This window comes from Thunnus thynnus, chromosome 5 (genome assembly GCF_963924715.1).
Source record: "Thunnus thynnus chromosome 5, fThuThy2.1, whole genome shotgun sequence".
Classification (NCBI taxonomy): Eukaryota; Metazoa; Chordata; class Actinopteri; order Scombriformes; family Scombridae; genus Thunnus; species Thunnus thynnus.
The window spans coordinates 27,404,912-27,430,657 of record NC_089521.1 but is presented as its reverse complement, the minus strand read 5'-3'; the positions used below and the strand labels follow the sequence as shown (position 1 = coordinate 27,430,657).

Below are 25,746 nucleotides of genomic sequence, written 5' to 3'. Positions count from 1 at the left end.
TCAAATATGACTGCAAATGAATTGTGGGGGGAAAATCCTCTCAGGGGTTTTACATTAAAGATCTTAATCAAGACATTTCATTTAATGCAGCACATTATCCACATTATCTTTTGTTTCCATGGTGATTTACTGCTTTCTTGGATTTAGTGGGGTTTTTTGTCATCAACGGTAGAGAGGGCGTGGGGGCGTGGTTACAATCAAAAGCCAAGTCGCGATTGGTTGAGAGCTGAAGCGCACGTGCTCCTGCTGCCTAGGAGTTTACAGCCTCACAACAAGCTCGAGCCCACACAAGCTACACAACGTCCAGTGCGCGGCTGCCGTCCTCCAACGTCCCGTCGTCCTTTTAACTGACGAAAAACAGCTCTTTATTAGTCAAAAAATCTGGCAAAAATAGCAGCAATGAAGGAGCAGGCGCGTGTTTTCCTATGGCTGCAACTTTTCACAGCTTGTTTGGTGTTTGGAGTGAACGGTAAGTTGACTCTTTGTTTTTGTTTACAGTTTAAACCGCCGCCGTTAACGTCCTCGGACCGTTGCTCATTAACGCTGCTGTTTCAGTTAAGTTGGTAGCTAGTTGAGCTGTAAAAGTTGTCTTCCCCCCCATATTTTCTCAAATCTTTTCTCTCTTTGGAAATGTTGTTCATTTGCTGAACACTTTGGTGTGTTTTTTTTTAATTCGGAAAGTATGTTCGGTATGTGATGATATAATCTCAGCCTGGCACAAGTGGCACCGTCAATTCATCACCAAAGTAACGGGGCGGTGGGCACAAGTAGGTTCACAAGTTCAAGCGACCCTTGAATAAGCGGACAGGACGTGTGGGAATGTAAGATATGAGACATTGCCTGGCTCTGAAACTGCAAGATTAGATTGTTGTATGTTTTAAGGCCACATCCTTATCTAATAATTATATCAGAAACATAAGCATTTGAAAGCGATATTATCTGGGTGTTTTTCAGGTTTTGTAGGCCAGAATGTATGGTTACTGAATCAATACCTCAGGGCAATTTTGTGCACAATGCCCCCCTTTTTATGAGGCATACAGGGTGGCTATTATACTTCTCCGATGTTAACCTTATGCCATTGGCGTTTGGTATTGTTTGCATTTGTATGCATCAAACACATTTAGGCCGACGGACAAAAGGTAAAATGGCCTGATTCTCCTTTCCCTTTATTCTCTGCTCACATACCAAGGAAAGGCATCACATGTCACACAAGTGTTTTCGTTGGTATGATGGTGTATTTTCCAAATGTAAAAAATGTTCCTGTTCCACTCTTCAAACATTTAACAAAGAGCAGAATTCATAACTTGGGTTGGTGCTGTGGTGAAAAACAGATGTGTTTGTATCAGCAGATGAAACATTTGGACTTTTGATTTTTTTTTTTTTTTTTTTTTTTGAGCAGACAGTCGACCTTTTGACATTTCCTCCAGGCTTCAGGGATCAATGCTCAGTACCAGAGGGCAGGCATATTTTCAATACTTTATAGATTTGTTATAAAATGTGCAGGAAAGTGTCTTGTAAATAGTTACTTAAAGCACAAGATCATACATTCATCATCATTCAGTTGACATGGTCTCAAAATGATTTAATCAAATCTGAATGCAGCATTAAGTCTGTATTTATATTATTTGTTTCAAGAAATGTAGCCCTCATAAAAATCCAAGTTTATTTTTGAGTAGTGTGCACATACTTTCTGATGCTTTTGTTTATCCAATAAGTTGAAAAACACACTACAGGCTGCAGATGCAAGCATGTGACGTCATTAGGGGACGACAGAGGACTAATGCAGGCGATTACTTTGGACAAAATAATTGTTTTACAGATGTCAGTGACTGCCAAAATTGACGACTACCACACAAAAAGTATTCTGCTCAACTCAGATTTAGTCTGTATTTCCATTCCTTGTGCAGTAACATCCTTATATAGACCTGCGTGTCACACAGTCTGCTAAATCCTCCCTGATGCATCACTTACATTAATATTTGATACACCTTTTTTACCCTTTTGTTTGAATTGAAATTGAAAAAAGCCTAAAGAGAAGCACACATCCCAACATGTTTGTTCCCCCAAGGCACAGGGATGGTACGGCCGTGGAGAATAGGTGTGGCTGCGCTGACCATAACGTTGAGTCACTTTTCCGGATGCACTCGCCAACATAGACATGCCAGTGAACTTCCACCCACAACAGCGCTCACTGGGAGCACTCCATGCTGTCCGGGAATGGGTGGAGGGAGGGAGGGAGGGAGAGAGGGAGGGAGGGGGGCAGGACTTGTTGCTGCTGTGTCATGCAAAATGTTTACAGGGCAGAATAAGAGCTGAGAGAAGGTTGTTTTTTTTTCCATATGTTTTACCTGATTAGGCTCGATTCAGCAGGTTGTAGCTCATTTGTCGGACTCTGTTAGCTGCTGAGGGGAGAGAAGTGGAAAATGGTGTTCTGTGTCAGGGCTGAGGCAGTCTTTTCTCACAACAAGACCACTTAGGGCAGCTGAGTGAACGGCGGCTAAATATAGCCAGACGCTGGGCCAATGGCATGGCATGGAGTGCTTGTATGTGTATAATTTGTGAATGTAGACAGGTGAATGTGAGCACCTTTTACTTGTAATTGGTGCAAATTTGTCTTGTGGGTGTCAGACGGGGCTTAATTGCCAATATATCATGCAGTTATCTGTCTTACAATATGTCAAATATCAGATATCAACCAGGAATTTAATTTGTTGCCAAGGCAATGGATGTTCTTCCTCGACCACAGTTACACCGCAAGAGTCAAATCATGCAGTGACTTTTTTTGCATGTGTTATCTAAGGCTTCATGGGGTCGTTTGATGGTTGGCCCTTTTCATCCGCTTATTCCTTCTCACTGATGTATCCCACAGTTTCCCTTATTACTGAATAGCTGTTGGGGATCAAAATGTTAGTTTTAGTTTCCTACGGTCTAAATGGGACATTGTTTTAAAGGACTTTTTATACTGGGAAGAACATGATTCTCAAAAATGCTGAAAATACCTTGTTTTACAGAACCTTCACAAATGCTGGAAGTAGAGATAAAATTAGGTTAGACCTCATTGTAACAAAACCAAGGAGTGGATTAGAGCTGAAATGATTAGACTATTAATTAATTAGTCAATTATCAGAAAATGAATCATCAACAATTTTTCATGCAAAAAGGCCAAACATTCTAGGTACTCTAATGTGAGGATTTGCGGCTTTTCTTCATGTTTATGTTGTAAATGACAGTAAACTGAATGTCAAGACATTTGAATATGTCGTTGGGCTATATTCTTTCACTATTGTCCAATGTTTATGGACAAAGCGATTAATCAACTAATCAAGAAAATATCAGGCAGACTATTCAGTAATGTAAGTAAATCCTTAGTTGCAGGCCTAGAGTGGATGTTTAGGTTGAGTACTGACACCCTGAGTCCTTGTGTCAGTAAGTTTGTTAATGTGTGAGAAAGAGTAGAAGAGGTTTTTTTTTTTTCCCCATCTGCCTGTACTGGATCTTCCCTTCAGGCGGCTGTCTTCTTGAGCTCTGATGACTTTATTATAACTACTCCCACCGAATCCCTCAGGATAGGAGGCTCTTTTCCTTCCATTTGAATTTTGAATAGCTTCCTTAATCAATGTTTCATCGCAATATGGAGTATCTTCTAATTTGGGCCGCTTTTATTAGTGTCTGTCGTCCCACTTTCCAATCTGCCGTGCTGAATATTTTACACGCTGTCATGTGAGCTTAAACACTGAGCCAAGGAGAAAATTGGCGGCACTCAAATCCAAGAAACGCTTACAGCAGGTATTTCATATTCATATTATCAGAGAAATATTGACAACTTATCGACAGTATTGCTATACAGTATAGGTACATCTCCATTCAGTTTAGACTGTTGTTGCGGCACTAATTCCAGGCTTCATTTTAGTTACAGTACGTTCAGAGAAAAGCTTGTTGTCTTGTTGATGGTGCGTGACGCTTGTGTGTATTTTTAGCAGCTGGCCCTCATTTTTTTCCTTTTTTTTTTGACGGAGCAGCAGCAGCAGATGGCTGTGCTGCTGTGGAGTAGCACTCGCAGATTACAGAAAGCTCACCTGCAGCTGGAGTCCTGCTCATCTTAGTATTGAAAAGGCTGAGGTTATTTAAAGCTGGAGTGCTGGACTTTTACATATAAATGAGTGTGCGTTACATTCAAGCCTTTAACAAATGAGTTGACACAATGATGATTAAGCCTATCAACAACAGGTAAATCTCTCTGTATTTCGCTGTATATCAGAGTTTTTAAATCTGGCGTCTGTGGCGACATTCCTGTGCTGGTTCACCAGTAGTGATGCATTTTACGTCAACCAGCAATTATTGATTTGCCAGAGCTGAAGGGGGGAGCAACCACAGATGTATAATAAGAACTGGATACAGCTTTGGAGACGGGGCTCCGTTCATTCTTCTGAAAGTTGCTCAGTGACGCATGAAGCCAAAAAAGCCACTTCCCGCTGTAAAGAAATTACCCGGATGACTGCATATTGTTCATGCTCCATGGGCACTGGGGCCCAGAAACTTCCACCAGCCAAGCCGGCTAACTTCCAGTTTAGCCCTCCGCTAATTTGAATGGTGATAAAATGATTCAATCGTGCGGCTTGTGATGCTCAAAAAGCGACAGAGTAGGCTAGAGCAGCTATGAGGCATACGTCATAAGCACGCGTCGACAGTGTTTGTGTAATTACTCTCACTGCTAGAAGGGGGAGACAAAAGTTCCGCGCTGCAGGTGTCAGGACCCGGGTAGACCTGGTCTTGATAAATCCCCTTCCTGTTACACATATTCAGGTTACCTCCTCCTTACGTTTCAGGACTCAGGTAGGTAAGCTGGTCATCAGAGTGGATGAGCACTCTACAGGTGTCAAGCCTTCTTATTATGCTTCAGCACATCCAGTTATAACAAGGACTGGAGGTGTGTGTGTGTATGTGTGTGTGAGACACAGGCTTCTTCTTGGCTTTCTGGAACACTGAGTTCCCACACTCGCCCGCCAGCCTATATGCTCCAGCATGCCAGTTTGTGCGTGAGAGGGCAGAGCGTTTACTGTTTTTAGGCCTCGGGACACGTCAGATATAAGCACTGACGTAACCACAAACACACACACACACACGCACACATACACACGTACAGTATATTCACATGGCCATTCACATGTACCCTCTCCTGTGTATTTATCAACCCCTACGCAACTAGCGGGTACGTAGAGGTCTTAGTTTGTTTGACTTTGTAACTTTGCAAGCTCATTTCAAGCAAGCTTGCCACTTTCCATACTTCCCTTTTTAAAAAGTAAATTCCCTCAAATCCCTTTTAAACTGTCTGAGTATTATAATTTGTGTACCATTTTCACCAATGGCTGCACATTGTGTATATTTTCCTAACGCAGCAAGTAGCCAGCTTTGTTAGTGAACCCTCTCTGAAACACAGCAGCCACCAGAAATAATTTTGTTTCCCGTGAAATTGATTAAAGATTGTCTGCTCACTTATGTCAAGATGATTTTTATCCAAATTGCTATTTTATCTCCGTAACCAGTCGCTGTTTCTCTAATACGGCTGCAGTAAGTGGCCTGAAAGAGTCCTCCCCACATCTTCATTCTCAACCGCATCCTCAATCATGGCGCAGAGTCCTTAACTGACTTTCTAGAGCAGGTTTTGCCATGCTGGTCCATAGTGCCATACTTACCATTCTGGTCACTTGTGCCAAAACCAGCCTCAATGGCTACATTTATTAAAGATATGAGCAAAGTGTTTTTTGAAAGGACAGAATATCCACCACACCACACTTCTTTTATGATATTTGATATGTTCTGACATGACGTGATATGAACAACCAAACTCCAGCTCTGTCCTCATATCTGAGGCTTTTACAGAATCGTATACACCCTCTTGTTGGTGGGTCTCATTGTGGATTTGAGTAATTATGTGATGATGTCTCTAACTGCTCGGTGTTTTTGGTCTGGTATTTGGACCTCATTCTTGGGCTGAAGCTGCATGGGAAAGGCACAGACCATGACTCATAAGGAGTGAGAAAAACACAATGCCCTGTGGAAATGGCTTGCCCTGCCAAACATAACTCCACATACCTTCCTAATCTGTCACTGTGGTTTGAATAAAGTGGGGCACCATGTAAGGTGCTTTTAACCCTGGTGCAAGTTTGATAAATGTATTAAATGCATTTTAAATGGTTGACAGACTTTATTTACTTCACTATTAAATGCTGCCAAATAGATTTGTTTGTGGCTGTATCCTTGGATTACAGCCACAAAATAGTATTTAGTCAGATTTTGTGCTTGTAGGATGAAAACAACTGATGTATTGTTTTTGGAATTGAAGCCATGTTTGCAGGTCCATGCACATTTTAAAAAAATGTCAAGAGAACATTAACGCACTAAGGTTTGTTTTCATTGTGGTTCTTGTAATAAAGTGATTTAAGAGTTGGTACTTCAGAAACAATCTGGTATTGTTTAAATCAAATGTTGTAATCTTGTAGAGATTTCTCAATAAACGAAACCGAAACTTACAGCCAATAAGTAATATGCTTAACTGAAACTGTACGTGTCTGGCAGCTGTTCATGTAGATAATGAGGAAGAACAAGTCTCTTGTTTCCTCTGAATTGACAGAGAAGCCTATAGTTGATATTATAGTTATAGTGGAGTCAAAACAACGTAACTGTTTTCTTTTATTCTTGCATTTGTTGCTTTCTTTGAATCTCATGACCCTTGTGCAAAGCAAAACCTGTCTAAATCCCACTGTATTTAAAATATACAGTTTGTATATTTTCATTCCAGTCTACTTTTATATAGACGTCTCTGATTTTTTTTTTAAGTTGCTCTGATGGTTTGACCACCGTCTCATGACTGACCACCTTGACTAATATATCACTCATTTCATTTCCTCAATAAATCCACACAGACTGCTGACTAACTTACCCTTTAATCACGGTCGACCACAAGCAACATTCACAGAGACAGTGAAATGAAGTGGGATGTCTCTCTCATTTCGACTTTTATTTGTATCTTGAATGTTCTGATTTCATCGCAAGTTCATCATCAGTATAATTGTTCCAATAAGATATCAAATTTACTCAATTTTTGCAGCGTCATCGTTCAGCGTTGTTATTTCTCAGCGTTAATACATTTGCAGAAGGGAGCTGTCTAGTGTCGGAAGGGAGGTTGTAGTTCCTTCCCAAAGATAAACAGGCAGCAACTCTTGGATAAGGATGTGTTGGTGGTGCCAGGCAAGCCTGTTGTCTAACTGTCCCACGAGATGTGAATGCACTTGAAGGCCATGACACTGGATACAGCACTGATAACACTGGACGTCCATGGGAAATGCAGTTCAGTGTATAAACAACCACAGGATGTTTGCAAAGTAGATTTCTTTCTTTCTCTCTCTCTCTCTCTCTCTGTATCTCAGTGGATTTGGCACAAATCTACTCTACATTTCTTTGATTGCTAATGGATAAATAATGGGATCCAGATTTGGTGCACTAGAGGTTAAAAACAGAGCTGCTAATTGTCCAGTTTACAAACTACACTATATCCATTTGTAATTTAATTTTCTTTTTTAATCATTTTGTCTCTATGAAAACCAGCGAGGTAGCTTTCACAATGCTGCACTGTTGGTGATTGTTCCCACTGAATTAACTACTCGGAGTGCTCTCATCCTGAGTGTTTGTGAAGAACGAGAAAAGATGTGTGGTGTGGGGTTAAAAAGATGCGGAGGACACAGCGATGCTCTGGAAGTTGAAAACCGCTTGGAGATGCCATTTTCAGGCATGGTCTTGTGGCCTCTGAGAATTATACCTTCAGCAGAATTAAAAGGTCACTTTTCTTTAGTGTCGAGCTCTAAAAAAAGATTTTTATCTACTCCCACGAGTCTGCTTTGTTTGAGGTGGAAAGAGGTACCCCACTGAAATGCTGAAAAAGTAGGGTTCAGAGATCCTTTTTAGAATGTATGGCAGACACTGTGGTGCTCAAACCAACAATTTCACACTTGGGGTCCAACCTCCATTTCCCCAACAAGTATGCAAATGATAAGTGTTAACTCAAAAAAAACCTCCCCTGTCTTCATGGGTGTTTAAAAGCTCCCACTTATTTACTTCCTTTTGTGTCATAATAGTGTATAATTGAAAAGTTCATTTCCAAAACGCTATGTACTGTATTGAGAAAAATTCATGGTTCATTTTTCAGTATCTTGTAGACCTAAATGCTAAAATTCTTTTATTTTGTCAAGAGCTCAACTACTGACATACTTAATTTCTCATTTTTTCCATTCATTATTTTGTAAGCAATGTTTTCATTCCAAAGGGCAAAAATCTAATTTTGGACCAGATCTCTTTGACAATAAATCATAGCTCATGCAGTCTTCATGCTTTTGAAAACCACTGCATGCCTCTTGATTCTTTTTTTTTTTTTTTTCCCCCATCTACTTCTAGTTGACGGGTTCTCCCTCATGCCCAGAGAGCTGCCTGATTGTCAGGTTCAGGCCAGGCAGCAGTGACGTTGGTAGAAGCATCTAGTGTTTGTGTTGTGTTTACAGTGTAGTGATGGCTTACTCAGCTATTCAGGCCGTCACATCCGACCTGCAGCAGGCTCTGGTATTCAGCAGCACAACAAGGGAATGGAGTGGAAAATGTAATAATAGAGAAAACATCTGATTATTGCTTAAAACTGCACAAGGGCCAAAAATGGACCAAATGTAAACGTGCACAGAGACAAAGGCACAACTCCTCCAGTCACAATTTACAATTTACAACTGGTACAGTGTCTCATAGTCCTCTTCCTGTCCTGATGTAGCCTGGAAAAGTCAGATGTTGGTTCCTGTACCAGAGGATATTGTTGACAGGAAACGCTGAGCTGTCAGGCATTTATGAATGTGAAATTAGGAGTGCAAACCACAGCTGGGTCAAATGACATTCACAACCACTTTTTATGGGGGTTTTTTTGTGGGTTTTTTTCTTGTAGCAGTAAGAAAGATTAGACAATTTAGAAACTCAGTCTTGTGAACCCTACCTTTATTGAGAGCTAACACTGTCTTACATGTGTTTTTGAAATAATCCTCACTCATCTGCTCATGTAAGAGCTAGAAACTAACTGAAACTGAAGCAAATTTTTTATAGTGAGAAAACATCAACTTGTGAATCACCTTGTCACTCCCCCCCCCCCCTCTCTCTGCAGGTGATTACTGTAAGGTGAATGTGTGCAGTAATGGCGGAACCTGTGTGGCCGGGGCAGGAGCTCCGTTCATCTGTATCTGCCCTGATGGCTTCTCTGGAGAAACCTGCAATGAGACTGAGACTGGTAAGCCGTCACTTTGGTTAAATGTACACAAACCTAAAAGATTTATTACATTTTCTAAAAAACATAAAGATCAACCTTAACCCCATTTGTAAAAAATTAAAAAAAAGAAAACATTGATAAATGATTATATATTCTAAAGGGCCCTGCAACCCCAACCCGTGCAAGAATGATGCCATCTGCGAGGTGACAGGCCAGACCCGCAGAGGCGACGTCTTCAACGAGTATGTCTGCAAGTGCCAGCCGGGTTTCGAGGGAGTCCACTGCCAGAACAGTGAGTCTGTATTCCCTCTTCACTTGTTGTATCAGGAGTAAATAAATAACAATTCAAAAACATGGACAGTTGCTCTTTATCTGGTCACAACAAATATACTGTATGTGCACATTTAAAAAAAAAAAAAAATCTGTACATTTATTTGTTGCGGCTAGATGAAAAAATGTCAGTGTATTTAAATTTTGGCTGACCCCTTTCCAGGTCTTGAGTGGCACCATAGTATAATAATTAAACGGAGCAGTTGACTATGAATCCTCAGCATTGCAAAATGCCAAAATCACTGTGCAACTCTCAGGTTCCCTCTTATGGCAACAAAAATCTCTCAAAGCTACTTAATTTTTATTTAAAGAGCAATAAAGCTACAGCAACACACTGAATTAAAAGTTTAATTGTTGCTGATATGCCAATAAACTTAATCTACTAACTGTAGTTATACATTCCTACACAATTATCTGGTAAGTCCTGTGCGGTCCTTGTTTATTTATCTAACCTTACACACTAACATGGAGACAGCTGATGTGAGTGCCGGCCACCAGGCAGCTGTCGTCCGCATGTGAGCTTCATTCACACGTCACTCAGACCAGGTTGGTTCAATCAGGGTCAGCCTGAGAGAAGGAAGCAACGGTGGGAACATGTGTTGTGTTCCTCCAAATGCCTCCAACCCTGCACACAGAGACAGATGGCTACTGTTTGCATGAGAAGGCAGCAGAATAACAGTGGCCAAGTGTGCACAAAGAACTAATTTAGCGAGGATCGAGCGAGACTTTTAGGAAAAGCCTAAGTGTATTTTTTGTTTGATCATGTGTGCCTTTTTATCCTAGGTGTCCAAGGGGCAGATTTAAGCTCTAAAAAAGGTAACAGTAGAAATGGTATTTGAAGAGAGAATGGTGTGTGTGTGTTTCTGTTATGAGCTGTGGTCTCTTTTCCTTCTTGAATCCAGGTGCTCTCTGTTCTCTTGGCTGCATGCAGAGGCCGAGGAATTCAACAAACACACACATTTTCACTGACAGGGAGCTGCTGAGGTCAGCACTATCCCTCCTTGTTTCTGAGTCAAGGCCAGCAGCAAAAGTGACAGCGAGATCATTTCAGATACGCTGCTGCCTTTTTTATCAGTTTAGCCGCCCTGACAGGAAGGAGACGTCCTATCATATTAAAAGATTTGTTATTCAACTCCCTCATGCCTCAAACCCCATTTAAACTTCTGAGCCAGTGAAGTTGTTTCCAAGCTACGTCTACTTTAATCTAGAATTCCCCAGCCCATATTTATGCTTCAAACACTCTCATTTGACTTAAAAAAAGAAGCTAATAACAGCCAAGTTATCTGTTTGTGTTTTGCCTCAACCCCTGAGAACTGCAAATCACAGCTCATCCATACATTCACAAATCCTTTGGCAGTTGCTGCCTGAATAAGAGCCCTCTGCAGAGCAGGCATTTACACTAATTAGATAATGCCTCAAGGATAACGATGAAGGGAATTTCATTTGACCGTGTTGGTTTATTAGAACCCCTCTAAGCACTTCTGGGTCATTGAGGTCCCTCTCCCTTCACAACTATTGATGATTGTGTTGTGACAGTTTAAATGTTCTCTAATTTGTGTTTGTGTGTGGGCGAGGACTGAGGCTCATGGCAGCTAGCTCCTATGGCTTGTGTGAAACAGATAAGGAGACAGGCTGTTAAAACCAATGGCTGTGGTGAACCTAAGGAGGCGTACTGTACTGTAGTTAAACATTCAACCAGCATCCCCATACTGAGATGGATATTTTGGGGCTGAAATGTCACTATGCTCCTCTGATTTTTTTTTTTTTTTTTCCTTTTATCAGAAAACCAAATACAAAGCTTGACATGCAAGTGTTGGTGAACTGGAGCCAGATGTAGAAGAATATGTTATCCTCACACTAACCACTGCATTTAAAAAAAATAGAAATAGAAAAACGCAACAGTAAAGATGTGGAAGACGGACTAGTTGGGAATGAAATAAAGATTTGAAAATAGCCCCATGCCCTCCTTCAGGGCCTCCTGTCAGTTACGAGAAATAAGTTAAAAACAAAGGACAACTGAGTTTTTTAAAAATCAATACCTAGTGCACATGTATCATTTCATTTCTGAATAATTTCTCCTTAAAGGACTAAAATTCCTCTGAGAAACACACCAAAAAAAATCTACTGGAAAAATCTTAATCACATGTGCGCTGCACATCCCACATGAACAGCCACACACAGCTCGTGATCTCATATACAGACTGTTTAGCATACACATACACACATGGCTCATCCCTCGTGCCAGTCTAGCCAACAGAAAGTGGCGGTCCACGCTGAGCGCTCGCAACGTCAGTGCTGCTACTGTTGCCGGGCGAAAAAGTGAACGCGGAGGCGGAACGGTGAATTAAGTCTGCCCTCCTGACAATGTCACACTCACTACTCAGGTCTGACTGCAGCACTTCTGACTGTCCTGTCGAATTGGCCTAAAAGCCTTTAGAGGTTGTAAGGAAGGAATGTGTGTATGTGGGGGGGACTCAAGTATGGAAATGCAAAGAAAGAGAGAGAGATGTCAATAGCTGTTCAATTCACTACGGGCCAAAGCAGATGGATGGAAACAGTGAGGGAAGGAGGAGGCTTTTTTTCTTGCCTACAGCTTCTAAATCTCCGTTTTTCATAACAGATTAAGGCAGTTATTTGCTTTTTTGAAGTTGCTAAGGGGTGTGTGTGTGTATGAGTGTGTTCCTGTTTCAGTTGTTTGTGTTTTCAGCTCCTCCCAGGATGTGGTAGTGTGGGCAGACTGGGCTTCATGCCCCCTATGGAGAACTGGGTGTGCGTGTCTGTATATAATGTATATGTGCTTGTGCTTGTGTGTGTTAGTGCTGTCATGGATCTGACTAAGCCTGGCGTGCATTTACTGGTTTACTATTGTCTGCATTAAACAAGCTTGATTGGCCTATTAGATCTTCAAAGCTGCTTACATGGAATCATAACATTATCTCAAGTAAGAGAAGCAGCTGTAAAGTGTTTTGACTGGAGAAGCCGGACCTTCACAGGCAAACATCAAAACAAAAACAGAAACAGACTAATCACAATTGACCACAGACATGCGGAGTCAGTACATTAAGTATTGTATGCTTACATCTCCTCTGACCACTAAGCAGTTGGGGGTTGAGTGTCTTGCTTGAGATCCTCCCAGAACTACAGTAAGCACATTTGTTGTAACCATGATGTGGTGTTGAATAACTAGACGCTCAGCAGGGGCAAATCCATACAGTTAGAACTTCCAAGACTTTTTCAGCCACAATGGCATGAAGTCATCACTCTTACTTCCTCCAACTAAGATGTTCTTAAAATCCCCTCTGTATTTTTGTTGTAAGGAAAAAGAGCCGTTAATAAATACACAATTGAGTATACATTATACAATTAATACTTTTTTAAAATAAAAAATATATTCTGAGTTAAGGTAAGCTGATGTGACATTAGGAATCTGCAGTTCAAACTTTAAACATTGAATAATATTCATATTAACATGTTGCAGCTTTAAGAAACAGCTATCGTTTACCAGTACACAGGATCTTATGTCACCATGCCTTGATCCATTTAGGCTGAGCGCTTAGGAACACTGCTTTAAATAATGTGTTCTGTAAATATATTTTATGACATCAACAGTTTCATCTTAGAGCTCTGCATCTCTCCAGCAGAGAGTGACACCCTGGCAGAGATCTGAATCAGAGCTATTCTGGGTCCCACTTGTACTCCCTGTTGTACTGCAGCCAGTCCAGTCCACAGAGTCCACAGCAAATTACACATCTGGAAACATTTTGATCCCTTTTTATTTAATAATGCCATTGTGGTTTGATCTGGTGACCATAATGCCTTTAATGCACCCCCTTGGTTGTTTTACCATGGCAACGGTGGGCGTGGTAATTAAAAATATGTAATTTTCTTATTTTATATGGTCATTTGTGGGAAGAAACAAAACTAACTTTGCTTCTATACAACAGTAACATTGTAAATTTTGTGTTTAAGAGGTGGAAAGTGTATATTCATAATGATTATACCATAGAATTTAAGAAATTATGTAGTACTATATTATATATTTAGGACAATACATTATTGTGGACAAAAGTCAAAAAGGTATTGTTGTTGAACCATGAAAATCACAGATGATTTACCTCCAAACCTCATGGGCTGAGGCCTCACACTGTTCGGTATGGAGAACATAACTTGACACAATCAACAGGTTTGGGCTGTCAGATGCAGGCTTGCACCTTTATTTAGGTCCAAATCCTACTGGCTGCAGCACACACCCTGGACGTGGATAGCTTTGTTGATTACCACGTGCGATGCCAGCTGACCTTGGCTTTTCCTCGATCTGGGTCAGGTTTCAAACAAGCTGCGTGGTATTTGTATTGGTTTTCGCTTCATGCTTAGACAGATATTGATGGTCTAAATATTGTGATAGTATGTAGCATGTAGCTGTAGGGTATGTTGGATACAGGCCATGCACATGCACTAGCCCCTGTAATCCATATGTATGTGCAAACAGTGTGCTGATAGCGGGTGCTGCTAAATATGTAACAGCTGATAAGGTGTCAGTATTGTTTTTCTGGTTGACATTTCAGAGTTACAAGGTCTTCACCCTGAAGCATCTCCACAAGCCTGTCATAGTTACAGTGACTCAGAGCAACATGAGTGTATACATTTCAGGCGTGCATGGCCCCAGTGATAAACAAACCTATAAGCCAGACAGTGTTGCCTGTCTAAGGGATGTTGTGTGCTCCTCAGGCTCCTGACCCCTCCTCTGGTTGTCAGATAACTGGATTAGAGTCTAGAGTTGACCAGGCTGTGTGGTCCTCCTGGTGCCCAATCCTCTTACTGTAGAGAGGGTCACCAGCTGACGCATGTCAGGACTTGACCATAGTGTCAATCAGTCTGTCATCAATTACTGTTATAGGTCTCTGGGTTGTAGGAGATGTATTTTCTGATATGGGGGAGATCTTAAAGTCTAAACTAACAAATGCTTTAGAAACTGAGTCAGTTACGACATACTTGACTTTTTGTTTTTGTCTTCCATATAATGAATAAATTATGATTTTTTTCATCCATCTTTAATCCAACAGCTGTCTGATTTGAATTAAATCCAAAGAAAGTTTGTGAAGAAGAGAAACCTTTTAAACTTTGACCTTCTCTGGTTGAGGATGCCAACCGTTATCTGCTTTGACTAAATTTGGTCACAAACCACAAATAACAACTGACCTAACCAATTAGATACTACACATTCCTTCTTTGCTATAGTTTCAATAGCTTTTTATTTTACTGTTACTCTGATTCAGTATCCTAATTGAAAATATTTTAAATTAAATTTAATTGCATGTAGCATCAAAATAAGTTTAGAAATTCTTAAAACCTGAAAATACCCTGATAGTGGGAATATATCAGCATATCTAGGTAGCTGCTACCTACTGACTTGTTCCATGACAGTAAATTGATCAAAGAGCTCATTTACAAGGTGTAGAGTTTGATGTTTAAAATATTCCACTTCTGCTGCTGCTAGAAATAGTCTGTTTTGGATGATTAAGTATGAGCTCACAGAGCCAGAAGTGACATGACTGTGGACCTTGTTAGTTTGTGGATGCACATTTCAAAATGACTGTATTCCTACTGTGACTGTGTGAAAATGAATGTTTGGACATGGAGCTATTTAGAGAGGGAACATGTGGGTAGGGAGATACTAACGTGTGTGGTAGAAACATAACATCGGTGTGTCTGGGGTTTTTCTGTGCATTTTTTTCCATAACAACAGCCACCAGGGATGAAACACTATGAGACTGACTGAAACTCCCCTGTTTGTGTACAGTCATCTGCACAACCAGCTAAAATTGTGCCTTGTTCCATGTATATGTGGTCAATATAGAGTATGTTCAGAGCTGGTTTAGTCACACCGGCAGTTCTTGTGGGTGAAAGATGAAACATTCTGTTGATTCGTTTTCTTCTTTATCCCTGAATCATCTGCTACTCACTTTGAGTCAGACAGATAGGGTTGGTGAGGGCGCCATCAAGAGGTTATACAGAGAATTACAGAGAAATTAAACAGATTGCACTAAAATGTCTCTTATGACGCTTGGCTCCTCTTTTAAAATGAATGTCACTGTGGTGCAAATCTGCTTGCGTGATGAAGTTTGAGAATTTTCTGCATGATATTTTTGTAAATATCCTCCAAGGTTTATACTCAACATCCTAACCATCAGATCCCCTGGTGCAGCTGGTTGTTCGACTCCATATATTTTGATCAAAGCCACACTGACAGTAGTTATTATTCACACTCTCCACTTAAAAAGAATCATATAATGTTGCTCTGAGGAAGTCAAACTAATAATAAAACACAAGCTCCTCTTGTTTACCTTCTGTCTACCACAGCTTTAGTACTGTTGGCATGCTTCAACTAACCTCCACTGTGAAACAGTTGAAGAAAAATCAAAACTTGACTCTCAAGCATGATATGTAATTCACTCACACTTCTATCTGTAATCTACTCTCTGATCAGCTGATAACAGTTGAGCAGCAAGCTGTTTGCAGTAAGTAATGATGTGATTCTCTCTCTGCAGATGTGAACGACTGCGCTGGCCAGCCATGTGAGAATGGCGGCGTCTGCAGGGACCTGGAAGGAGACTTTAAATGCCACTGCCCATCCCCTTATGTGGGCAAACATTGCCAACTGCGTAAGTGTGACCGGTCAGCACTCCACATTAAAACATGCTCTAACATGAGGGCCAGATTCATGTCCTGTCTGAGATTAGAGGGGGAGGGCAACTTATACTTTGGTAATGTACTTATATTCTGTCTGTGTTTGTGTTTTCCTGTATCTCTACACTTTTACATTCCCTCAGGAGAGCAAAATGAGTGAATGAAACGTTGTACTATTGCTGGTGTAAGAGAAACACAGCAAAGGGAGGAAGTGCCACTGAGGGGACACATTGAAGTTGACGGGTGTTGGGAAGGCAGCCAAACTGCTGGGTTTTAGGATGATCAATAGGCAGCAGATAGAGACTGCGCTCAAATGAAGAATCAATATTTTCTTCTATTAAGCTGATTCAAAGCTCTGCATCCGTAATGATTTTATGGTTTACACAGCTCAGTGAAGGTAGAGGTAGGTGCTTTGACTGAATGTGTATGTGACCACATATATATATATATATATATATATATATATATATATATATATATATATATATATATATATATATATATATATATATATATATATATATATATATATATATATATATATATATATATATATATATATATATATATATATATATATATATATATATATATATATATATATATATCACACGCTTCTATTTCTTATCAGGTTCAGCTGTAATATCATTATACTTCTTCTCCACAGCCGTAGTGTTATAAAGTCGTCTGAATTCATGTAGAGTAGGTGAATTTCAGGTTGATTTAAAAAAAAAATAAGGCTGATAAGAAAGCTAAATTTCTTCTGGAGAAATGTTGCTTGGCCATGTAAAAGATTTTGATATGTTAAATTTGTATCAGGGCCACAGTAGGTAATCTTACACCGATGTTTAAATCTACTCCTTACATCTCCTCCTCAGGCTGTATTTCCCTACTCGGCATGGAGGGAGGAGGAATCGCTGAGTCCCAGATCTCAGCCTCCTCAGTCCGCTACAGCATGCTGGGGCTGCAGCGCTGGGGCCCTGAGCTGGCTCGCCTCCACCACAAGGGACTGGTCAATGCCTGGAGCGCCGCTGCACATGACAGGAACCCATGGATAGAGGTGAGACCACTGATACATTACATTAACAGTGCAAAGTTAATCAGGTGGATACATAACAGAGATCAAGACTGATACATTACATTGACATATGGAGATGTTTAGCTGCCTGCAGGTATTCCAAGTTTTCAGTCACTGTTTTTGTAGATCCTGGACCCAGAAATGTTTATGTAGCCAGTAACAGCAGGCTAGAAATACTTGTTGTGCAGTTAAAGGAAGGATATATATTTCAAAGTAATACAAGTTATGTTATTGATTAATTTGTCATCTTTACTGATTAGTTTCACACAGTTTTTTTAATATATATATATTTTGACAACTTTTTACCATCTTGACATTACCTGATTTGATTTTACGACACTTGACATTTCAGTTGAACTTTTGGATAGAAATTCTCTTTAAAAAGAAACTTGAATTAATGAACTCATGTTGAATCTTTTCCCACAATTCCAGATCAACATGCAGAGGAAGATGCGCTTTACAGGTATCGTGACACAAGGTGCCAGTCGCATTGGGACAGCTGAATTCATCAAGGCCTTTAAGGTGGCATCCAGCATGGACGGCAAAACATACACAATGTACAGAATTGATGGAGAGAGGAAGGACCGCGTAAGAACAACACAATGCAGCATAAAATGATGATTTTATCGTTCCCTTACTGAAAGATGTGGCACTTATGACACATCAACCTTGACACGCACACAGACACACACACACACAACACGTCACCATCTGTTTCCAAAAGGTAGAGTTTAACCACTAGAGGGCAGAGCAACCTTTCTATACAAATGAATCAAGTATCTGGTCACATTTTACTGGAACTACACCTGTTATGTTTTTTATACTTTAAAGAAACAAAAAGTTTTATGTTTGATGTTTATTATACAAGGAAAGTTCATGTTTGTGTTATTAAACTTTGCTTGAAAAAGAAATATAAGTAGCATTACTTCTTCTGGAGGTGTTTTAATGCAGTCTGTATTAAAACCACCACTGAATATCAATTATTAGTTTTACTCATCACTTCTAAAAATAACAAATTAATAATACACTTGATGCAGTTTTCAATCTCCAATTTGTTTCCTCCTCTTTTTTTTGTAGGTATTTGTGGGAAATGTAGACAACGATGGTACCAAGACCAACCTGTTTGACCCCCCAATCATCGCTCAGTACATCCGCATTATTCCTGTGGTGTGTCGCAAGGCCTGCACTCTGCGCATGGAGCTGGTCGGCTGTGAGCTCAACGGTAAAGTCACACAGCAAACATACAACAAACATTAGTTTTCAGTTAACTGATGTTTGTTAGCGACTGAAACAAGTGTTTCACATTTGAGTTCATTTGAACTCCAGGTGGGAGAAACTGTTACCAGAAAGGAAAGTTTCATCCACCAGATTTTGTTTAACCAGAATTTAGCTCATATGTTTCCTAATTATTTTCAGTTCTACACTCAGTGGTTGATCATATTTCAAAGGATGTTAACCAGAAGATTGCATTAGTCAGAAACTTTGAATGCAGATCCACACTGTCTGATGAGTCAATTCCAAGATGACCCCAGGACAACATTTATCAAAACCATATGGTCATAATTTGCACACATCAGATTATGATGTTTCAGAAATTTTTTCAGTGTTCATATTCATCATTCATATTCAAATTGTTATTCTAGCAGGCTAACGTAATACTTGGTTCTTTCAAGTCTTCTGTCTGTTCATCATCTCACTGTTGCTTTTAACACAAGCCAGCGTAGTTCTTTGGAACTCACTGCCCTCATTGCAGATGGTTTTCTCATTTATCATGTCAGTGTCTCTTCTCAGTTATTCTTCCCAGTTTCTGCATGACTGTAAAACTGCTATATTTGTCGCCTGTTTTGTTTTTGGAGTCACTCGTCAGTCTGGCTTCAGATCACAACTTGTATGAGTTTCGGTTCTTTGTCAGTCACAGAGAAACATATTTATTTCCACTAAAAGAAACATACTTTAATGCAAAAATCTTCTTAAGAAATTTTGAAAAGATGGTTTGTTTCTGGATAGTTTTGGTCAGTATCTCCAAAATAAAGATCAATGATGTATTATGATGTAGCACGATAGCAATTTAGCATAATGCAGCATTTTATTAAATGGGGATATCTCAATGTGTGTTAAATGTAATTTAATGAAGAAGGCAGCAGATGTAATTGTCACAATGAGAAACCTCTGTTTTGCTTTAATTTGCTCTGATTACCTCAATTCAATTTAGTAAAGGAACTTTATTGTAAAATGATGTTATGATAATGAGGATTAATGTTGCATGAAAAGCTGCTGGACAGCTACAGCTAATTTGAAGTTTTAAAAGCTCTCCATGCATTTTTTCTTCACTGTTCTTCTGACCCGCATGCTCAGCTGCTGCACTCATCCACACTCATTAACCAAGTTTGTTAGACCCTGGCTTGCATTCTGCACATACTTAAGATGTGAAATGATGCGGAGGATGAACTGCAAACTTGTAGAGCATTACTGTGTAACTTCATAATGTGGGTTTGATCAAATTTGACCGCAGCTGGTAGAAGCTAGGAGTTTATGGCTCTCATGTCATCTCAGCTAATCTCAAATCTGCACATCCAGATTCACCCGTATGCCGTATCTCTGCCAGCATGCATCTGCTTCTCTCATCCTCCACATCATTCATCGATCTGGTTGTATGTTTGCTGCTTCACATCACTCACTGGCCTGCGCCGCTTCCTGTCCATCCCTCGTCTATCATACTTTCTCTCTCTTTCCATTCCTCCTTTTCTTCTGTCTCTTCCTCTGGCTCTCTGCCTGGTCTCACCTTCACAGTGTATTCAAACACTTCAGGTTGTTCAGAGCCGATGGGCATGAAGTCCCGCTTGGTGTCCGACCGCCAGATCACGGCCTCCAGCACCTTCCGCACCTGGGGCATCGAAGCCTTCACCTGGCACCCTCACTACGCCCGTCTGGACAAACAGGGCAAGACCAACGCCTGGACCGCCGCCACCAACAACAGATCTGAGTGGCTGCAGGTGGGTGAAGAGGACATGACTGCACATTGTTTTTCAGTTTCCCCACTGCTGCGCTTTTGACATAAAGCTTTTTCCATCTGCTCAGGTGGACCTGCAGTCTCCCAAGAAGATCACAGGAATCATCACGCAGGGGGCCAAAGACTTTGGATCCATCCATTTTGTCACAGCCTTCAAAGTGGCTCATAGCGATGACGGACAGTCCTGGACCATAGTGAAGGATGAGACCACAAAAACAGACAAGGTCAGTCCAGCTGTGCTCAGAAACATGCTCACACATGTTGAATAACATAAAGATACAACAAAACTAAACTGAACAAATGCATGAAGGCAGCGCATGGAAAATAATTGTTTACACAGCATTATGAGGCCAAATAAAATACATGCCATGCATCCCACTGAGACAATTAAATGAGCAACAATACACCTGATAGGAAAATACACCATCAAATAAAAGATATGTATTATAATAAGAATCATCTTTGGTTTAGTGTAAAGAACGTCTTGATGAAGAACTTCTGTAAAGAATACAGGCTTGAGTAGAGGGTTGCTACTTTGTGTAGCCTTAATGGAAAATGGAAAAAAGAAAAAAAATGAAGTGATTGTTAAGCTTGTATCTGACGTACTCGTCTATACACCTGAAACCAATTATGTTGACACTGGGATTGATTAGCTCACAGTATGCATTCATTCATAATGGCTCCTCTCAATCTCTAAACTTGCCAGATTTGAACAAGTATAAAGCCAAATTAAGTCATTAAATCAAGAATATGGAGCACTGACAATTGGCTCTGACTCACACCATAAACCGTGTATCTTTTAACTTTAGTTTATGACTTGAGTCTTGCTTTTATCGGGTAATGATTGCCAAGGTTCCTCTTTCTTGTACATTATAACTGCTGGTGTCTGCGGCCAGCTATTAAGATTTTCCTCCACTGAAGTACAATAATGCATCACAGCAAATATGAGGCCTTTGATGGTTTCTGTATATTTCAAGATGTGTGAAGTATTTTCATAAAGTTATGCACAGTGTTACACTTCACTTGTCCATCATCTGACATCCAAGATATATTGTCACACATAGAGTATTTTTTATTAGCTGGGACAACAGTGAATTCTAAGCCTTGTTGTTTTTAAATGTGCTTTGAAAATTAATATGTTTAAAAAAATGAATTACATACCTGACAAATTTACGGGAAATGTGAACAAGGTGTCGACAGAAAACAGCTGGCTGTAAAGCCTCTGAAAACTTTGTTTCAAATCTTAAATTTATGTCTAAATATTCACCTTTTAAATAAGCAACAATCAAAGTTAAAATTTGAAAAAAACATCCTTATGTATTATTTATTATTGTGTTATTAGTGCTGAATTATGCCTTCAGCACCAACATTTTTCTTTAGTATTTAGTCATCAGGGAAACTGAGCAATATAAAAAAATCTTGTCATTTAGATTATGTGATTGTCAGTTTAACAGCATCTATGATCTGTTATTTAATTGGCTGTCGTCCTCTGTTCAGATCTTCCCAGGCAACAGCGACAACAACGTTCACAAAAAGAACATCTTTGAGCCGCCGTTCTACGGCCGATATGTCCGCATCCTGCCGTGGGAGTGGCACGAGCGCATCACCCTGCGAATTGAGCTTCTGGGCTGTGACGAGTAGCTCCACCCTTGACGCATTTCCCTCCTCTTCCTCCTCCTCCTCCTCCTTTCTCTACCTCCTCCCCCCTTCCCTCCTCCTTTTCCCTCCCTCCCTTCCTCCTCCTGAGCCACACCTGCACTGCCTTGCTCTCAGCCCTAGGGGGCAGCAGACACCAGAGTAGCACACCACCACCTGAATCCTTACTGGTTGAAGGTGGGACATGTTACCCCTAACCACTGTTACCAGGGCAATAACTGAGTTAAACTCATGTGTGTCCCCTCTTTATTAATTTACTGAACTGATCACTAATCATCTTTTCCACCTGAACCAGATGTGTGATCACTTCAAATAAAAAACAAAAAACAAACAGGTAGCATATCTTCTTTTTTCACTAAGCAGAGCTGGGGTCAGATCTTATCCCACCTGCTGGCTAAATCAAAGTTGGTGACTCCCTCATCCCTGTGTCAGAGGTCAGGGGTAACAGGACTGCTGCTGTATCAGTTGGTGCTGCCTGAACTCTGATCCTAGATCAGCTCTACCTGGAACGTTGAACCTCCAAGACCCACGGCTGGTGATGTACATAAGCTCCTCTAAACAGCTTGCACACGTCCTGTAACCAAACACTTCATCTCCCCTCAAGATACACAGAATATATTTTATCTTTAAAGATAACATTGATACTTCTGGCTGATTATTTTTCTTCATCAAAAAGTTAATCTGTATAAGTTGCTTGTTGCTCATTTGTCATTTATTTAGAAGATTGCTTAAAACCACTTTATAGCCAATTTTGAGGCGGTTTTCTGTTTGTTGAGGAAAAATAAGTAAACTAAAAAAGCTCATGGTGTCCAACTGTGTGAGGTGCAGTATTCCTAGTATTTCCTTGCAGTGGTATGGACTGTAAAAAGGTGTAAACATCGCGTTCACTTCAGTAAAACTTACATTATACATGTAGCAGCCAATAACAGAGAGCGGAAATCCCCCTATTTCCATAAATTCTTACCTTTACTGAAACACTATACAAAACTTCAACTTTTCAAGTTTTCAGTTCAGCTTTTGTATCTAATTCTGTGTCAGGCGACATCCTCTCCGAGCTGGTTTTGGCCAAATCAGAGTCATGGTGGACTCACACAGACACAGAGAGGATTCAGACAAATTACATCTCTGTCATTGTGGGACACAATCTGTCAATGAACCATCACAGTCAGTTTAGCGGCCAAACAGATGTGATCTCAGAGCCATAGGAGACGCCCTCATTGACAGACAGGATGTTAAAAACAAAGGACAAATAGAGCTTGAGATCATTGTTCAGTGAGAGATAAAAGAGCCTCTTTATTGCTGTTGAGGAAATGAACAAAAGCTGTTACACATACTGTTGTCATTAGCTGACACGACATGTTTAGCTGAAAAACATGGACACTCTACTCAACAAGTAATGTTTTAAAGTCTTGCGCTATAAAAATTATTTCACCTTTGGCAATACATTTTTTTAGTTTCTGACATATTACATTATCAACATGATCATACATATATATATATATATATATATATATATATATATATATATTTTACATGTGACAGTTAATACAGTTTTTCATGTTATTGGCTGCTACAGCAGATGTGTATCATCATATCAAAAAAAGTCACATTTATGGTGAGTGTATAGATAATTAGTCTAATCTTGTACAGGCTGTTTGAAGTAGAACGATTATGGACGGAAGCACGTGTTGAAATTTTTCTCCGCGTCTGTGATTCTCAGAAGCACTTCAGATCTGTAAATCCATTTTCTCTTTATTGCTGATTTGATTCTTGGAATGACAGACGGTTATCAGTGTATTATACATCAAAAAAAAAAGTGTTTTGCCAGAATGACAGTATTAAATCAATGTAATAATAATCCAAGACTTAGATTTAGAAAACGTTAATGTCCTCTAAGAGGCAATGTATGGTTCGAATGCATATATTACTAATTGGCTAGTAAACTGAGAGATTAACAGTAGTGTCTAGGCTGCGTGTTCAAAATTAATGATGGATGTTATCGTCTCAGGTCACAGCAGATCTGCTCCTCGTGTACATTAAATGCTACTGAAATGCTTAATACACACAACAAAATGTAATTAATTCACTCGGCTGTGCTTCTAGTTGTGTTTCACCCAGTTTCATTTTTTTTATGGCACTTTGATGTTTGTTTTTTTTGACATTTGAAATATCCAGAAACCAAAAAGAAAAAAAGGAACAGTATTGTGCATTGAAGAACAAACATTAAACATAGTCAACATCATTACATGTAGAGGTAAGAAAAAAAAAAGAAAAGAGACTTACAGTTCAGTTTCTTTTGTTAGATTAAACTGAGTTCTGCTTTGGTTGTTTAGTGTTTAATATGTGACACGTAAATATACAATAGTTTTGTACTGGGATCTGTTCACATGAGTAGACGTTAATGTTTGCTGCAGACCGTCTATTTTGGGTCCAACAATATGCCTCCAGTTCAAAGCTGCGGCCCTGCTGATAAGACTGTAAGAGAGAAACCAAATTAAAACTGATTTTTTACGGTTCCACTGGACATGTGACACGAGCCGCCACATCATCCGCTTCTGTCGCGCCCCCCGTCACAGTATTCTAAACCTTTCCACCCCATGAATTATGAATTATGGGCTTGTGCAATATTATACTGTGTTAGTTTTGATAACAATGAATATTAATTCAGCGTTCGGGCAAGATCCTTAAAAAATGCATGAGGGGGATAGCAGTGCCACTAAGAGGTCGATGACAGATGTTGGTGTCAAACACTGTACAATATTTATTATTGTTGCAGACGAGTCCATAAGAAGTCACCCTTGTTATCTGAGTCTGCATGCATTTTATTGATTAGTGATGCTCAGTTTAAAGTTGACACTCATTTGAATTCATTGGTGACATTACTTTTTTTTTTTTAAGTTGTTCATCAACATTCAAGTTATTGTAGATATATATTGTTTCCCAGCTGTTCAGGTTTTCTATGATTGATTAAAAAAATTGATGATATTGATGTGTTTTTATGGTATTATATGGGTTCTTGCTATACTGACTGTTGACCTCATAGACTTTTGACTGGATTTGAAGCTTTTTTTTTATTATTATTCCAGTAATGTGTTTCTAAGAGGATTCCTTTGTTTGGCCTTTGTATCTTAAAATGAAGAATAAATAAAGAATTAAAAACTGCATTTGTAATTGACTCCAAATGGTTTGAATTGCATGTGATACCGGGTGGAATATTTAGAATATATCGTATTATAATGTTGAATTCATTGGAGCTGTTTTCCATTTAAAAAGGTGGAAGATCAAAAGACCAAAAGCACTGAGGGTCGTTTTGCCTGTTTAGCATTTAAACACCCCAGAGGCCTAATCTCTCTTTATACCACTATACAGTCTTCCTAAAGGTATCTTCACCCTTCAGTCCCCCTTCTACCGTCTCATTACCGGCTGTGAAGGTCACACTAAAGTGGTAAAATCTCTCTGTAGCACACAATCATATGGAAATACATTCATACTGTGACACTATGTCAAGGTTAAATTCTGCCTTTCAGGACACTCGGTTGTTTTGGTGGATTAATGTTTGTGTGTAGTGTTTTAGCACTAAGTATGAAGGGAAAATGCACCATCAGATTACTTCACTTTGAGTGCTGAATTAGTAAACACCAGGTAATTATCATGTAAGACGAGGTTTGTCAGGTGAACTCCATCTACTCACTA

At 39.8% G+C, this 25,746-nt stretch overlaps 1 protein-coding gene across 4 annotated transcripts; it reads left to right on the top strand.

The window, feature by feature from the left end:
* Positions 1-265: 265 nt before the first annotated feature.
* LOC137183418 (lactadherin-like) lies at positions 266-25,217 on the top strand. 4 transcript variants are annotated; one of them, XM_067590469.1, is made up of 11 exons: positions 266-469; positions 9,191-9,313; positions 9,453-9,584; positions 10,406-10,438; positions 16,171-16,284; positions 17,188-17,369; positions 17,820-17,975; positions 18,465-18,609; positions 20,178-20,380; positions 20,466-20,621; positions 21,895-25,217. In XM_067590469.1, the coding sequence occupies exons 1-11, from the start codon at positions 400-402 to the stop codon at positions 22,036-22,038; spliced, it is 1,458 nt and encodes a 485-aa protein (XP_067446570.1). In that variant the 5' UTR covers positions 266-399; the 3' UTR covers positions 22,039-25,217. The 4 variants fall into 4 exon arrangements, with proteins under 4 accessions (XP_067446570.1, XP_067446572.1, XP_067446571.1 ...); XM_067590470.1 differs by having other exon boundaries at positions 268-469; positions 20,196-20,380; XM_067590471.1 differs by lacking the exon at positions 10,406-10,438 and having other exon boundaries at positions 267-469.
* Positions 25,218-25,746: the final 529 nt, after the last annotated feature.